Raw genomic sequence first — 18,135 nt, 5'->3', positions numbered from 1 at the left:
ATCGAAATATATTCTAAAAGGCGTAAAAAATTCCAAACTTTTTAGGCTTGTATTTCCTCAAGTCAGTTGTTTCTTCCAACTTCGCAAATGAAATTGATGATTGTTGACTGGACAATGACATTCTCGTAATGAGACAAGATACGAATGAAAGCATTTTTATTTGTGTCAAAAGAAAGAAAATAACTCAGAAGACCGATAGTAGCTTTCCATCGCTGTCTAACGAAAAAAGGATGATACGATAATCTGTCTAATTGTAAATGAACTGTTTGAAACGCAAGACAATAAATTGAAGCTGGACATGGTAATGAGCGCGTGAAATTGTTAACGTCAAAGATGATCGGGCATCCTGTCTGTTCCTCAATCTTACATTGTTCGCTCTGTTTGCCAACGGCCCGCAAATTATGCAGATTGCTCAACGGTCAAGCAGAAACGGTTTTCCTGAGTGCATCGGTGATACGTCTGCATGTTGGCCATGAACAGACGTTCCCGCCTGAAGGATTCGAGACAAAAATAGTTGCACGAGGCACACGCATTTAAATATTAAACAGTGTTCGCGGGAAAACGGAACTGGCTCACGTGCGTCAATCCGATTATCTCCTTTTCTTAAAAGCGATCTATCTCACTTCCTTGAGAACACGTCAATGGTTACCATTCTTTTCTTTCGCATTTGTTTCCTTATCCTTATTCTTTCTTATTAACAAAAATGAAAAAGAATCACCTTGTCGACATTTTCACCTGAGCTGTTTATAAATAATCACCAAATGCATTTTTTACTATTGAAAGAGAACGAAAGCCAAAAGTTTAAGGTTTTGGATCAGTTCGCAACGAATTTCTCATGAAAGCGACGATCAATACTGAGGATATATCATCCGGTGTGGTGGCCGGCAGAAGCGCGATTCGCATTATCTGGCTTGGCTTAGAATAAAAGCCGAATAGAAAATATGCCGGTTCGGCCGGTTTTTTTTTCTTTCTTCATGAACCGCACAGGATTAACCCACGACCCACGTTTCGGAATAATAAACTAGTTTCGGAGTTCCGGTTTTCTGTCTTCCTTCGTTCTTCCCGACGCGATGACCGGTCGCGCCTTAATAAGGCAACGAAACCTTTATGCTCATACATGGTGAAGACTAGACAACCGGTATTCCTTCTCTATCCGTATCTCTGGCTACCTAAGTATGTACTGCAACGCGTGGAAGAGGCATCCTCTTCTCTTTCTTCGGTGTACGCTTGATCGATCGAGGGACCTGTTCGACGACAGTAATCAGCACGAACCATATAGAGAAGGAGAGGGCAACCATAAATGCCGAAGATCTTCTGCGAGTAGATACTATCTTTTCTAAGTCAATGTCTGCCTTCTGTCCGAGGTTACACTTACACTTTATAACTGATTAATCTTTTAATCTCTGAAGTTCAATCTAACGTTTGATATATGACGCTCTTCCTTGATTAATACTAATTTTGTGAAGTTTCCGATTCATTAAAAATATCCTTCACAATCTACATGATCAGCAACGTCAACATATTTACCCGTTATGCATTATTACCATGATAAAAAGTCTAATGACCCTTGACAATAGTGACATGCCACAAAGGCAACATCACTCTCTCGATTCTCATCGAACCCACATCCTCAAATTGTCAATTTTTATCAAAACGTACGTGTAACGAATGACGCATGAAAATTCCGTTACCCGCGATGTATCGAAGGAAGGAAACGACGTGAACGCGAGGAACGAACATGGAAAAGAGGAAGATCCTTGGATAATTCGTGGCGCGAGAAACCTGTCCCTCTCTCCATAAATGTTGCCAGATCGAAGACAATGGAAATTAGAAAGACAATCGAACGTCAAACCCGTGGAAGCCTTTCATTGCCCAACGACACGCTCACACACAAAGTGAATCGTCCGCGTATTGAAATTTAATCAAGCCACCACATCTCGAATGCCTTTGTCGTTCGTGGCGACTACGGCGGCGTAGTTCAACACCGACACGATTTCCGTTTCGTCGACGGGAATTCAAATGCCGCAGTTTCCCGCTCGTTTCCACGATCCGCCTGTTTGCAGATGCACGCGCAAATTACCAGAGCCAGAGAACAATTATCATCGCCACGATACCGATTGTCCAGATTCGTAAAACGGTCTCACTTTTAAACGAACCTCAGCACAAACTATTATGATATCCTTGAGATCAGACACGATCAAGACCCATTCATGTCAAATCTGGGATGCCTTCAGGCTCCCATATTGCACTTCGTGTTTGTGAAGATTTTCCAAGGCGTGTACAAAGGTACTGTCGATGATTTCAGAGTGACTCGATCCCGCGAATAATACCGCTTTTTCACGGTGCATTGCGCACGGGTACCCGGGAGGATCGGTTCGAAACGGTTTTAACCCCCACCGATCGATCATGCTTATCGTGAGAATGGATCTTTTAATTGGTTTGCCAACTGCTGAGATATCTCGTTAAAGATCCTTACCATTTTTCTTCGTTTCTATCTTTTTTTCTGTTCATACTGTTATTTCTCCTTTTCTTCTATAGTTATTTACCTCGTTGTCTTTGCTTTCGAGAACACAGAGGGTAATACGCGAGGTAAATTTACTTTTCCCAGTGAACAAAGAACCGATCGCGCGTTCGATTATGCGAGTCCCGTCGCCTCGTGCATTGCGAACAATACAGGACATACGATTGAGCGAGCAATGAGAGATTTGATGGCGGATAATAATATTATCTGTCTGCGGTTTCGCTGCCAGAGTAAATAGGCTCGCATTTTCTGATTAATTACTGTGCTGATTTCTGTCTGCTGGCAATCATTAATATGTAAAACAGTGACTACGTTTTCAGTCCTGTACTGAATGGAAACATTTTTTACTCTTAAAAAGAAATACAGTAAAACGAAATTCACCCCTTCAATCGGTATTTTGAGACAACAAAATATCGTTTTACATGTACATTACGTATTATATACAAACACACGAAGACTTATTTCGCTTGGAACGTAAAAGAGATGAACGGACAATTCAATTAAATGAACCAATGATTACAAGCACGTAGATCAACCTTTGACGTGGGTACAATAACCGATTATTAAGGAAGGTAATTATAAATTATCCTTTATGTGCTTTGAACGAGCCCATAACTTTCACTGAATGACACGCTTCAATTAGATCAAGATCAATTATAAACGCCTTTCCTTATCCTTCACGCAACGAAACCACAAAAAATACGATAGGACAGGGAGAAAACGAGATTGGGTTTCGCATTAATCTTTCCTGTCCCCCGTAATCGATTTCTGTTAATTATGTAATTATTATTAATTTCCGTGGTCATTTTATGAATGAAGACCTCCAGGAAATAACACGTGAAGGAACTATCACTTGCTCGTTTATTATTTATTTGGTAGGTCTTTGATCTTTGTAACAGTGTGAAAAAGTTGCATGAAATGTATCTGATAGATGATAAAATAAGTAATCATAAGTAATTAAACACGCAATAACTTAGTACTCAATTGTAAATATTTAGAATTAGAGCAATTTTCGTGACTGCTGTTAATTAATATTAACACGGTTTCAACTGAACTTGATTTAGGCGAATACGTGGACGAACATGAGAAGTTTTTGTCCTTTTTATCGTTTGATGGATCAGGCTATCGAAACTCGAACAGTAAATTATTTTCACATTTTTCAGTGGTATTCCTTAAAGAAGCAACCAGAAATGAAAGTGTATAGAAAGTACGGTTTCGATAATTTACTGATGAACTTTCACACGTGGGACAATTTCAATTTTGTGCAAACTAGCCGTAGTCAGCATTTGTCTACGAAGCAGTGAAGCAAAGTTTGCTGCTTCAATGCAACTCAAAAACAAGGCTACCGGAACTAACAATAAGTATAAATCGTTCTGTATCGCGACCACGCGTTACAGAAAACTTTCCCAACGATCTCTATAAAATTTTACGGATTTTTCGGATTTTACGAAATAAAGGAACTTCTTTACGTCCTTTTAAGATACCTTAAGAACTTTTTTATTTACGGATGTTGAGATAAATTGCGGGATGCTCACATGTAAGCGCGTTATGTATACTTATCAGAAAGAGAAAGAAATTTTGAAACGTGTCCGTTCCCGGACGATGAAACTTCAGTAATGATACATAAGGCCTCGCATACCGTACCGTTACACGAGAAGGCCCATTGTCAAATTTTGAAGGGTTATGCTTGAGCGGCGAAGTAATTGTCCGCACACATACATCATCAGGACGTTTCCAGCAGTTTTCTTGCGCATAATGGGCCGTCTCGCAAACAGGAAAAACTTTCTACCTAATGAACGTGCACGCACATATTTAACCTGTCTTGAAAAAACAGGAACTGGCTTAAGCGAAACTCAATGCTGCTCATTACGCCCAGTATTATTTACATCCTTCCTTCCTTACTTCTTTAGAACCATGGTTTTTCATATTCGATTATAATTTTCTCCTCTATTAAGAAATTTTTTAAAGTACAATTTATCGTTCGATAAAAAGTAGCTGTCTAGCTAACAGTAAAAATCATAAGTTGTCTCTCCCTCCTCTTTTTCAACCAAAAATCGGCACGTGACTCACCCCGCAACCGCAACATTTCCCACGCAACCCTTAACGCTCCCCATAAAAGAAAGCCTTTCGTAATCTGTTCGCATACACAATATATCTGGTCATGCATCAATTCTTGCAGCTTTATTCGAACGGTACCGATTTTTTTTTCAACCGGCGAACGGATGTAAAAGAAAAGTCGCACGCGGCCTCGTTACAGTGCGGGACCCCGAACGCACACGCGTGTAACACGTGTTACAGCGTGTACACAGTTCCGCGTGTTCCTGCTCGTAGACACGTGGTGTACTGCGATGAACGGACCTCCGCTCCGGGTAAGCCTTTCTCTCTTTTGTTGGAGTCGCAATTTCCGGCAGAGGAACGACGTACCCTGCATTTCCATCGCGATTAAACGTTGGAAAAGAATTTTTGGAACGCGTCCAAAACGAAACAGAAAAGCAGACAGCGGAGAAAAAACAAGAGGGAAGTGTTTGTACGATGAGACGCTGCTCTTCTTCTTTACTTTCCAGGTTTGTTAATTTTAGAGCGGCCTGCTTACTTTGAGTTTCAAGTAATTTGTAGCCATGGCAGACGCTTGGAAACGATCTTATGAGAGTTGGAAGGTGTCGAATATTTTAAAATGGAAATTATGAGTCTCCTCTTTTGTAAAATTGGTTTCTTTGTCAACTTGCAAGTGTGGTAGACTTTTAATATAATCTGTTACGTAGATGTCATAGATTATTGCAATCTTTGTCGTAAGCAAATTCTCGTTTGTTGCCTGACGCGACGATTGATCCTGTGACTCAGAATATTGGAGTCAACGATAATAAAATCGAGAAACAGTGATAAGAAATTCGCTGACTGGCCTACATCTGTTTAGCGACGCTGCAGAAAATAATTTGGGGACATCGCATCGCGTTATGTGACGCGGGTGCAGCTCGTGTTACCGTCAATGTAATCGCTGACTCGTCGATTTTCGCAGAAAAAAAAGAAGGGAAAGAAAACAGGACCAAGGCTGATCACCTCGACACAGAAGATCCGTCGCTATGAAACCCGGAAAGTGTTAATCGTCGCTGTCTCATTAACGTTGTTTCAAGATCGCGTGTCATGATTATTTCGTTCTATGCCAAGAATAAGTGTCGTACAAACGTTCCTGTACAAATTTTAAAAAATTTTATCTCCTCTTTATTGTTTAATTAAATAAAATTTCAACGTAAGAATTGAGAGAAGGGGCAAAGCTGTAAAGCCGAGGCTCGGTCTAATAAATTGACCAATAATCGAACCACCTCTCCATTTAATTACGATGCAAATATTTCATATTAACGCAAATTACGAATGGAATTAGCACAGACATGAGCATAATGATTATCCGGTCATTTACTGTTCTTCGCTCTTTGGTCGCTGATAATTGGCGATAAAATCAAAATGAGCTTTGTCAAATCATTAAATCGTCTCGTGCGAGTCATCATTTGCGTTTAATTAATGATACGTTTGCATATCGTGTACGATAGGCCATAAAAATTAAGGCATTTGATAGAAGAAGGATAGTTATTACAATAGTCTTCATTAGTTATTCGATTTTGAAATATGCACGAATATTTAGAGACTTCACTTCAAAACGAGCTTTTCAAACTCTTTTAAATTTCACACATGACAATAACTATTTGGTAGCAAACTTATAGCCTTAACTTATAGAACAATCTTAAGTTTTCGGACTAAGTCGTCACTTAATTAAGTAGGTGTTGACGGTGTTTGTAATATTGATATTCATAGACCGATCGTCGAACTTGCAACGATGTTTTCATCCTGCTGAACGCAAACACCGATCACGAAGGTGGGCTAGGCCGTAAATACATCTTTTGTATGCACCGAGATGCGTGTATGGAAATGCGCATTGTTTGTCGTGTAAACTTGCGAACGCGTCGACGGAAGTCACGTGACGACCTTTCAATCTCTCTCTCTCTCTCTCTCTCTCTCTCTTTCTTTCACTCCTTCCACCCACCGGAAACGATGTCGATAGAAACAAGCGCCGGCGCAGTCCCTAGTCTGGTTGTTATGCAAGGAATCTACTCACAGCTTTTCAAAGTAAAAGAAACTAATCAAATATAATTTTTGGTCAAATAGAGTATTGACGATAAATAAAGATTAAATTGTTCAATATCGGCTGACGTTTTTTACGAAGTAACATTAAAATCTTGATGTAGAACGCCTCCTTCTGGAACAGTGCATTCTTTGTGCTTCGGTCTGAGGCATATTGCAAAAGCATTCTCCTGTTCCGTCAAGCAAGTAGCCCTACAGAGATGGAAACTAAAAAATGCATAAACGTTCTCCTCAGTTTTTCCTCGAACATTCTCGCTTGGAGATTAAATCTGCATTCATCTCTGAAATCCCCCAGCGTCCGATATTAAACTCTTCACCTTCAGGTTAACCAGAGAAAACAGGTAAAAAAAGGAAGAAGAAAGTAAACAAGATAACTAAGCGGAACGATGTCAAAGGAGCTCAGGGTTTTTCGCATTTAATGAACGCCAAGTGCTCGAATAAATGACATCGATTCTTGTTCACGTGCGCGCAGTGCGGGTCAAGTGGTTCAGAGCTAGAGAGAAAGAGGAAGAGAGAAAGAAAGAGGGAAAGATACTGGTCCCCGCTAATTAAAGATACGGAGAAGGACTCTGCCCACCCATCGAACAAGTTTATAGCCTAACTGGGCCTAATAGTACGAAAAATTACGTCTTCTGTATTTTATTTAAAGGCACTTTAATACATATACATACAATCTCAAAAAGTGCTATACGAAATAGTCACTAATTGCTCTACCAGTACGGTTTTGTCATCGCACTATTATTCTTGCATTTATTTTTTACCAACGTTAAACCATTGACCTTACCTACGAAATTTTTTAAAAGATTTTACAATTCCTTGTTCTATCACACATTATATAGTGCAGCCAGTTAATATCGATTCAATAAGAATGAAATTATGTTAATACTCAATATGTAATAAACCTCAACACGAGACAGTTATAATTGTCCATTTAAATAATTCCACTTTTTGCAGAAACGTCGGCCGAGAAAATCTGCGTGAAAATACTGGACTCTTCTTTCGTAATCCTCGAGAACAAGCAACACGCGACTTCGCCTATTTGATCGAGTGCCGACCATGTATTAATTTCGCTCTACCTAGATCACAAACGTGGCTATCACGGGTCACGTGTGTACCGTTATAGGGTTCTCACGGGGTTAATAGAACCATTCGGACGATTCGTTGATTGTTGATCGCGCAGGTAGATAGGATTGGGAACACTCGATTAACCCCTTCGGTTATTAACCTGTATGGGCGAGGTAGGAAGTACGAAGCGTTTATTTGATTTTACACGCCGTGTACGACAAACACCATTTGTTTAAGACTTGATCACTGACGTGTGCCTATCTTTTAAATATCGCTGCTACCACGTCTCGTCTTAATTTTAGTTACTCACTCACTCCGCAGCTGAGCTTCAGGCCACATTCTTTTAATCAACTCCGGTTTCAATTATTTTTTGACATATTTTCAGGAGCATTTTATTAAACTACTTTTCGTTAGAAGAAGGTCGATTTTAGTTTCCGAGATATTTGCATAAAATTACTTGGTACCCCAACTAAAGTCAATTTATAGAATGACTAGATTAAAAAATAACTAAAATCAGTGAGAAAAAGTCTTTTCTAAATGTTCGCCATAATTTTTAACAAGTCAGAAGGGATTCATTTTTCATGCAGATATTTAAAATTATCCTGTACCCTCGTTAAATCCGAGTAACTTGAAAAAGGTTCCGTGAAACGCGAACACAAGCGGTTGACAGTTTCGCCGATAACCGAAACTGGTTATCTGAAACATACCGGACGAACGGCAACGGAGAGCTACCGCCAACGACACGACGAGGCGACGCGAGCACCGGTTCATTGTCCTTTTGTCAGTTGGGCCACACACACGCCCGTTCGCTACCACTTACCGGCATCATGCGACGGTTTACAAAGGCGTAATTGTGATTTGTATCTACGTGGAACCGCGTGGCGTCCATCGCGTGCGCAATTACAAGGAACGCAGCCAGCCCCCCTCGATCGTGATTGCACTTCCTGATAAACGTCTCTATCGAATTAGTAATTTTCGATCGTCCACGCGATTAACGGTTGCCGCCTCGTGTATGTATGAAAACGGGACCTAGAGGAATCCCCGAGAGGTAATCTTGGTTTTGAACACATTTTTAAGTACGCGGCATCATTGCGTTGCGAGGCAATTATAGATAGGCGTGTACGAGATTAGGCGTTTATTGATACTTGCCTCATTCTCATCTTGTTCTTACATCGTGATATGACGTTCAGTTATCGAGATTATTTACTTAGAAACCGTACTTGTAAAACTGTTCAAATTCTCCATGATTCAAGAAGTAATGTTTATTTTTAAAAAATAGTTTTATTCTAAGGAAAAGTTGGATGAAAAATTCTACGTAGGCTCATATATCATCAGCGTTAACGAAGAGAAAAGCTACGAGCGCATACCCCGACAATAGTATACTATTTCTTCGGCTCGTTAGAGGGACATTAGAGAATCGGACATCTTTCTATCGATGACGAGCAATGAATTCGTTCCGGAGGACGATTCTCTCATTTACCACTTTAGCTATGTGAGCTGGAGACAACGATGACTTCATTATCATTCATGCGAGCGCGCATTCACTCGGACAATGAGAAATCTATTCGAACGTTGACTGAGTGTCGCGAGTGGAAAGAACAGCGTGTATGTACAAATCGAACGAGCATAATGCATATTTGAGCGAAAAGCCGATGATACGTTTGGCCGCGAATCAACTTTCGACGACCTTTCGAAACCGATTTCCGTCTAAGTGAATCGTAAACGATGCGGCACGCGCGTATTCCTCCTTTCTAAGAACCGTCATTTCTGCTCGTTTACCGTCGCAAGTATTCGGAATCTCCTCCTGATTATAGTCCTCCTTCCTACAGAGATCAATTCCTTTAGCAGCGAAATCGCGATCACGGGTCGTCTTGAAATCGCTTACCAATCTTCTCTTTCTTTGACTATTTGACTCGAGAGATAAATATGCGGATAACTTATCACCCCGCGTTTTCAAAGTCGGATCGAATCAATCTAGTTTCGCCGTTTATCAACAACGCTCATCGAACAATCGATGATTTTCGTGGTTGGAGATCCGATAAAGGGTCTCCCGATTTCTCTTAAATCTAATCGAACTTTTAAATCGTCCCGGAGGGGATTAAATTTTCAGTCGCTAAACCAACAGGATTTATGTGTCTACAACGTTGCGTAACAGGTAATACTGCTTTATAAATTCTTGGATAGCAATCTAAATGGCTTCCCTGTTGCTATGCGTGGGTTCGCAAACTTGATAAACAGTCTCGTACTCGAAAACAACAGTTAACGTCAGAACTTCAGTCTCGTTTACGAAATTTCATTTCTACCTGTTCGTATATTACATTAAACTATCTACATACACTTCAATAGTTTCAAATCCAATTATTGAATCTACTATTTTCGCTACCTGGAGTTTGGACATAGAACTTCCTATCATAATATGATCCTATTTGCCATTCTCCATATGATTTCGCAGTGTCTATAACAGACATTCAGATCTCTTTACATCAGAGATCAGCAACAGCAGGTGGACATTTTATCGAAGCTTAATTAATTGTAAGTTCCAAATGAACTTAAACCGTAGAATCGAACGACCTACTGATTCTTCCTGATGTACGACCACCACAGAGAAGAATTAGCAAGCCACGATTTTTTTTAAACTACATCGTATGTTTTCGCCCGAATCGTGTACGCGGCCTTATAATCAGATGGACAAATGGACATGTCCATTAGCGTGGTTGTAAATTGCACTCGAGAGACCTACATATGCAGAGGCGCATAAAGTCAAAGTGCGTATGGAGATAACGGTAAAGCCTGGCGTGGCACGGGCAGGTAGACGCCGGGCACCGTGTGGCGTAGGTGAGCGTAAAAAACGTTTGTGCTGTTGGCCTATCCGTGTCCAGCGTCCCAACAGACAGTGAAATGGCTAATCAACGGTTGGCCGTGATTCTCAGACGCAGCCGCGGGCAACGTCTATCGGTCAGCCTTCACTACTTATCGATTCCTGCTTGTAATTGCCTGCCATCGCTCAAAAGCTTGAAAAGCTAACATTCACGGTTTGTGATTCCAATACGTTTTTTTATAAGTACACAATCATCCTAACTAAAGTCCGTCCGTTTAACTTCCCAAGTATTATATCTTCGTTTAGGATTAATTAAAGTGTGCATGCCGCCCATAAACTTCTCATCCCACACGTCTGAGAGCACAATAAAAGTTTAAAACAGAAGTACGTGGTAATGATAAAATATTGTTTCTAATGCAAACCGCAATTTATTATATTTACAAGTCATTGATGCTATAATCTATTACATGACTAAACTCATCAGCCAACGCAGAGTAAAATTGAACAAATTTATCAAGACGCAATTGTTATATATTGCAAGTAATCATAAATCGGGAGTCTTGAAACAAGAAGAAACTCTATGTTCCTGGGATCTTTCAGACAAAGAGGGAAAAGTTAGAAAAGCAGCAGCGATTTAAAGCAACACGCCACGCGCTCTAACTTTCTATGTCAGCATTATACTTTCATATGAGCAATTGGGTGCTGTGTTTCTTGTCTTTTTCACGCGGGTGTCTACCAATTTTGAACGCCCTACTAGACATTCTAGACAGGCTTGTCTGCACGGCAGAGAGAGAGAGAGAGAGAGAGAGAGAGAGAGAGAGAGAGAGAGAGAGAGAGAGAGAATGAGTACCGCGAAATTATTAAACGAGCCGTGGCCTATGAGCCTATTTAATTTCGTAGCTAATGTCCGTGCAGTATCCATGGCGTGAAGCTTAATCACGAGACGTTCCTATCTGAGTCTTCGGAAAATCGCAAATCATTGTACAATGACACGAGTCTGAGACTACGTTCGACGTACGCGGATTTTACTTATAGGTGAAATCTCTTGTTTCATAAGTGTGCCGCGTCTCCTCGGCATTTGTGACGATCCCTGTATACTACTGTATTTTTTAAGTCGACGATTATCTATCGCGACACAACACGACGGTCCAAAGTTATGCACTACTTTAGAGAGAAACCCGACCAGTCTTGGGCAACGGTTTTCGTAATCGTCTACCAATTGCCGCAACCACTTTACGCAAAAGTGGATAAGGAGTTTGCCGAACTCCGAAGCGCATTATACCGAAGCCGGGAAAAATAATCTGTTAGCTCGGATCAGAAACCACGTTAACGTTAACGCTTTACATGAAATTACGTTTTACAGATATGTATGAAATAATCCAATTTTCACATGTTGATCTAATTTAACTCCACAAAAATTAATTAAACCGAACTGAAATTTATGTAGGATTAAGCGATAGAATTCAACGTGCGAGGGTGGAGAAGGGATTATAAAAAAATGCTGGCTTCAGTTTGGACTCGAGAGTAGGACTTAGCGACGCGCTGAATTGTCCGGCGTTATGTTACTTTCCCCCAGGATCGTTAACATCGCGGGGACCTGCGCCCCGCAGGTAGCATACTTATGCTATCGCGAAATCCGAGATACAATGCCGGCCGATCGAGTTACAACGGCAGCACGTTTATGGTTAACGTGAAGCCTTCTTATGCTCGCATGACGCTCGTGACAAACTGCGTAAAACACAACAAGTCTATTAACGCCTAAATACAACGCACTATTTTAACGTACCACTTATGTTTCGGGTAAATAGCCCGAAAAATTTTACTTGATGGAAACTGATACAATGCTAACAATGAAATACAATTCCGACGTCCCAAAAAAGATTAAGTTGTTTGGTCTAATATTTAAAAAGCTATACAGAATTTGAAACGGGTAGAAATATAAATGAGGGTCATTGTATGTAAAATGAAAAGTAAACACGATAAAAGGAAACTATGAAAGATTACTTCTATCGAGCCTTTTAATCTCTCGCGCCTTGACATCAATATTTAATTGAAGCGATAATTCATTCCCACTATTTTGTTCTCCAAAATTGGATACTAATTATAGTGACAAGAATATCAGTTTATCGACTGTCGCATCTTTTGTTCAAATTAATGCTATTTGAAACGTTATCACTGTTGATACAAGAATTAATCCGGCATTACGATATGCGAATGTAATTATCGCGATGCGAAATCGATTGAAACCCCGGATGCCGGGAACTGAAAGCGACACTCGCTCGAAACAATCGAGTCGTTCGCTGACGTGCCAAATAAGCCATTCGTCGTTACGTAATACGTTTCTTGAAGCGATGAGAATGAGCGCGCATCGCGTCGTTGCACTTCTCTCGTTCGCTGGGCCGCGGATTTCGAAACAGAAAAATTTCACAGTGACTCATTGATTCAAGCTAATCACACGGCACGGCCGTGATTGATCGATTACGCTTTTTTCAGCTCTCTTCGTTTCCCCAAACAAAAAACGTTAACTGGTTCCGTTCCAGCAGCGTTGTACAAATACCGAGCCATTTTCTTGTTCCGCTATTTTTTAATCGTCGCTACTGACATTGTGTAACGTATCAAGAAATTGGAATAAATATATTGTTTTATTTGCCGAATATAATTGACTATATGAAAGAAAGACATCATCCTGATTTTTCCCTCTGTTCGTATCTTTTTTATTTAAAAACGTATGCTAATTTATTTTCACTGCTCATTGTACATAATCGTGACTTATCGAAGTTATAATTGATAAAAGCGAATAGAGGTAACATACAACAACACCGAATGGTTTTAACGACTGTCGAACGTATAGAAAGTTTGGAAAACGGATGGATCGATCACGTTTGTCCAATTCCCACGGCAGCGCGATTTATGAGAAGTATACACACAGGTAGATTCTACGTAGTCGAACCGAGCGAAATAATAAAACAACAAAAAATTATTTTTTAATGCGCGAAATTACGACCTTTGTACGCCTCGTAAAACGTCGAATTGTATTCACTCTCTAACTCTACTCCATCGAGTATAGAAAGCGGATAAATATGTATGTCAATTCCGTTCACAAAACTGCTGATTCCAACCAATCGTCAGTATAAAAGCAATAAGATACGAGCACGGTACAAAAGCAATAAAATTCTCTAAAAAAATTCATCGATAAACCGTATCCTAGATATTTTTTTTTTCAATTCCCATCATAGGTTTAACAATGCACGATGCTTTTACCGGTGATGAGGGACGCGTATCCTTAGTCGTTTATGTAAGCGTACAGGGATCTAAGTACATGGCCGTGAACGGACGAAAGGTAATCGCATGACGGCTCACGCCGACATTTTCAAGGAGACAGCTTACCGATTAACCAGTCGCATCTGCGACGCCTGTAATCTTTTAAATCTGCGGAAAGCGATCTCTTATCGTCACGCCACGTGTACGATTTTCCCGATCCCAAGAAAAAATGGAGCACACAATATGGAGTCCGTATCACCGGATGTATTCGCGGAAAGGGCGAAAGCGCGAAACAAGATTTATTATGAAAAAATGTAATTCCGCGTTCCGGTTGTACTTGTTCTTGCAATTATCTCCGTTTGTATACATTAAAGCATCTAAATACCTCGTATGAAATAAAGATCATCATTTTGTTATCAATTTATGTTTATTAATCTTGCATTATAAACAGAATATTCGTAGTATCAATTTAAAAAATATATGTTAAACACTAATTCCTTTTATCACTTAAACAGCGCAATATACATTTTGATTTTTATATTCCGCATATTTTTATGCAACACATGCAGTACTTATATTTTCTGTACGCTTAACGAATGAATTATTTATATGAAACGAGCTTTTCCACAATTTGTCGCGGTTGAGAACAATGACGAGAAAGAGAAGAAGATCTTACATGGAGCATTGGAGATAAAAAGTCTCGCGCAGTCGTTACGCAAACCGCGAAACAATTAAGTGCAAATAGCGGCAATGGGCTTTCTAAATTCAAGTGTGAATTAGTCCGAGCATGCATGTAAGCGCATATGTAACAGCGAGTAAAGCACAGTGGACAGTCGTGTCGCATGTGCCTTTACGATGCGAGAATCATGTTCTAAGCAAGGAGACGGCGGCGCGGCGTTTGGGTTACGCAACTCGTGCAAGGCAATGAAATTCGATCACCTTCGTCGCGTAATATCGCCACGACATGGAAAAAACGAGGTGCGGAGGAAAGGAGAGAGAGTACATTAAAGGAGACAAACGAGGGCGATGCGGCGCGATTCAAGCGACGACGAGAAGCTGGAAACCGTAGCTTGGCGGGCGAGGTCAAGTGAAGAGACAATCGCTAGTGACGCGCGACCTAGGAGGATTATTCGATCGAGGCCGATGAAATATCTCGAGGAAAGAACCTGATTCATACGACTCTGAACGGTTCCGCAGATAGACACGAATCGTCGGGGAAGAATGGATCGCGTTTTATTATTGAATTCGTGGTTTTCAACTCTACAATAAGTGTTAGAAACGATATCTTATCATCATTCCCACAGGAATTCAGAGGTGTACGTGATGACTTGCACGAAATTAGATTGTCACATATCTATACAGGAAAAATGAAAATAACATTTTTTTAAAACACTTATTAGATAGGTTTATTTTTCAAAATTTTATTTATCATGTCCAATATACTCTAAATAAAATATTACGCAGCATATATATATCCTGGGAATTTTTTAATGCTTCATTTCAACGTTTTAATTAATTCCACCTTTTTTGCTGCACTTTGCTGCCCTTTGATGATGAAAGCGTGAAAATGATTTTGCAGGAACATTACTTAGTAACAACGCCTGACGAGAAGCAACGCTGAGTCTTGCCTCGGATTAAATGATGTCGAAACTGACGTTATTAATAAGATGAGATCGATCGAAAGTTGTCGAACTTCTGGCCGAGGCTTGTTCCAGTTTTTGACGTCGCACGGTCGAAGTCAAGGCGAGTTACTCGATATCGTGCATGGTAACGAAGGCGAGGGTAATTATTTTTGAACGCGTATCACCTTGTGCCACCGAATATTGTTGTTATATGGTACATGCCCCAATGGATTTAGGACTTTTACGATGAAACTGTGTCACGATGAACATCGATTTAATACCACTCGAAAGTTTTGCATTTGCTTTCACCGATTTGTATTCGAATAAATATGTAAGTAACCGTGCAGTTGGTTCTTGTGGTGAAGCAAGAAACGCGACTAATGATCTTAGATGTGATAGGCAAGTATTTACTGAATGCGACCGTACCATGCAATTATTCAATAGAATTGCCTAATGCAAACGACAAATACTTTCAGGCGTTTGAGTTACAAATCGAAGAATACACTTTATTTACAATACGTATAACTTTTTGCGGAGATTGTATAACTAGGGCAACTGTAAATACTGATGGTTACATACTAAATACTTTGTATAACTTACTTCAAGTCTGCTCTAACAAGAGGTACAACAAGCGACTGATTGTAACTCGGTACTTACAGCTATAACCGATTTCTACTCTTTACATCAAACGAAACAGCATTGCATCAATCACGAGATAAACCAATCTGCGACTGTTCTTAATGCGATCTATTCCACTTACCTCTTGAGGTACGACATTGTTCTTAATCTTAAGGGTGGTGTTGGATGTGTTATTGATGGAGGAGAGCGTGGTGATGGTCGCACCGCCGACCGCCTTTCCGCTGACCTTGGTACCAGCACCACCGACATCTTTGTGCAACGTTCCAGGACTCTGAAATGAAATATCGACCTGTTAGAACAATGCGGAGTTCAACTTCCTTTTTTCATTCATTATGATAATATGGATGCAGCTTGCTGCCATTGAATCCTCGAATGAAACACAAAATCGAGACAAGATAAATGAATCCTCGGTTCAAGAAGAATACAAATGATTGTGGTTTAGCCGAGTTTTTTTTATTGTAAAATAATTTCGAAATGAAGTGTACATGTTCATCATCAAAATTATTTGTAGTGAAAGAATCATTAACTAAATCAGAGTTTCATGATAAGTTCAACTTATATCTTCAATGTATGAAACAAGAAACTGAATTATAAGTAAAATCGAGCAATTATTCAATCAGTTTCTGTTCACTCAGTTTCAGTACAAAGCATCTTATTATTAATTATCCTTCGTCAAAATATTAAAACGACTCGTACCGCATTTGTTTCATGTCTTTTTTTTTAAAAAAAAAAAAAGAAAAATCATTCGTTAAACGAGTTCCCGTCGCGCGATTCATCCGCTAAATGAAAACTCCCCCTGACATTTAAATTAATCCGAACGCGTTCGGTCCGCGCCAATTAACGTGCACATATTTCAGTAAACGTCGTACCGCGCTTTAAGCCCGGTCGCGGGCTTATTTCTGTTAATTAAGGGAGCCGCCGCAGTCACCTCTAATGTATAGCACGCCGTCTCATCTGCGTCTTGTCGCGGTCCGCCCCACTGAACGAGCGACTTAGTAGTAATAGTAGACAAAGAGCTGACGTGGGTGGTTTCGGATGTGACTCGCGTGTACTTTTATACAGTATCACTCCGTTCGGTAACGCACACGTGTGCGGATGCACGCTGCAAACGCTTATGCGAACGTGCTTGTATTGTATTTTCTACGCAATGTTGAAACGTTACGCCGTTGATAAAAATATGATAATCAAGCATAAAATACAAGTAGGCGAGACCAGGCGAACTACTCACATCCTCAAGGTTGCTGACAGCATTTAATTATTTATTCATAGAAGAGACCACGGATTTCGTGCATTTATCAAAAAATTCAACGCGTTAAACGTTGGATGTGGTGATAAATGTTTAAGTATCAAAAACAGGAACATATTGTAGTGTATAAATGATAAGAAAGACGTTTATCTGAAATCAATATTTCATTTTGACTACAATACATTTTTTATTCCGCACGATAATCCTCTGTCTACTAATGAGACATTTATAGAAATAAAGTGTCTATGATTGCACAGTTTAATACGTTTATTCTGTAATGCGTTAACATCTAACTTGATGAATAAACGTCAATTCAATGCAAATAAGAAGAATCATTTATTTATATGCGGTGGTGAAAACAGCGCAGTTAAAGATCGCTGGAAAATTACAGAGTTCACTACCTAATCACTATAGAGCATATAATCGGATAATTAACATAAATAAAAAATCGTCTTAATAAATCTTTAATGCTCAACAAGCATAGTAAATTCAATGCGTACGACAAAATATTTCCTAACGACGTTTTGTTCCAACAGCAGAAAACATCGCAATTGTCGAACGTATATATTTTTTTACGGCTCCCGTGATACATTAGTAGACATTTAGTGGTAATAATTCTTGCATCATGCTTTTCAGACCGCGAAAGGTTAAAGACCTCGTGCGTTAATATCCGACAATGAATCGCAATAAACTTTCTTCCCGCGGAAATGGTGGTATTGGATGCAATATCATAAATTAAATACGAGAAGTCTGAGATCTTTACGTCATTATTACTTTGTTTTTAGAATTACCGAACGAAATTTACATATTATTATATTATGGTTAGAAT

The 18,135-nt window shown here is 39.8% G+C and overlaps 1 protein-coding gene across 3 annotated transcripts in view; it reads right to left on the bottom strand.

The window, feature by feature from the left end:
• Positions 1–18,135, bottom strand: part of LOC108625007 (putative serine/threonine-protein kinase dyrk2) — a 178,860-nt gene that overhangs the window by 17,974 nt on the left and 142,751 nt on the right. For all 3 annotated transcript variants that reach the window (XM_018024701.2, XM_018024684.2, XM_018024713.2), the window contains one exon: positions 16,182–16,331. In XM_018024701.2, coding sequence (XP_017880190.1) covers positions 16,182–16,331 — 150 coding nt within the window. The remainder of the gene's footprint in view (positions 1–16,181; positions 16,332–18,135) is intronic.

This window comes from Ceratina calcarata, unplaced genomic scaffold (genome assembly GCF_001652005.2).
Source record: "Ceratina calcarata isolate Rehan_Ccalc_2016 unplaced genomic scaffold, ASM165200v1 scaffold119, whole genome shotgun sequence".
Classification (NCBI taxonomy): Eukaryota; Metazoa; Arthropoda; class Insecta; order Hymenoptera; family Apidae; genus Ceratina; species Ceratina calcarata.
This window is presented reverse-complemented; position numbering and strand designations above follow the sequence as displayed.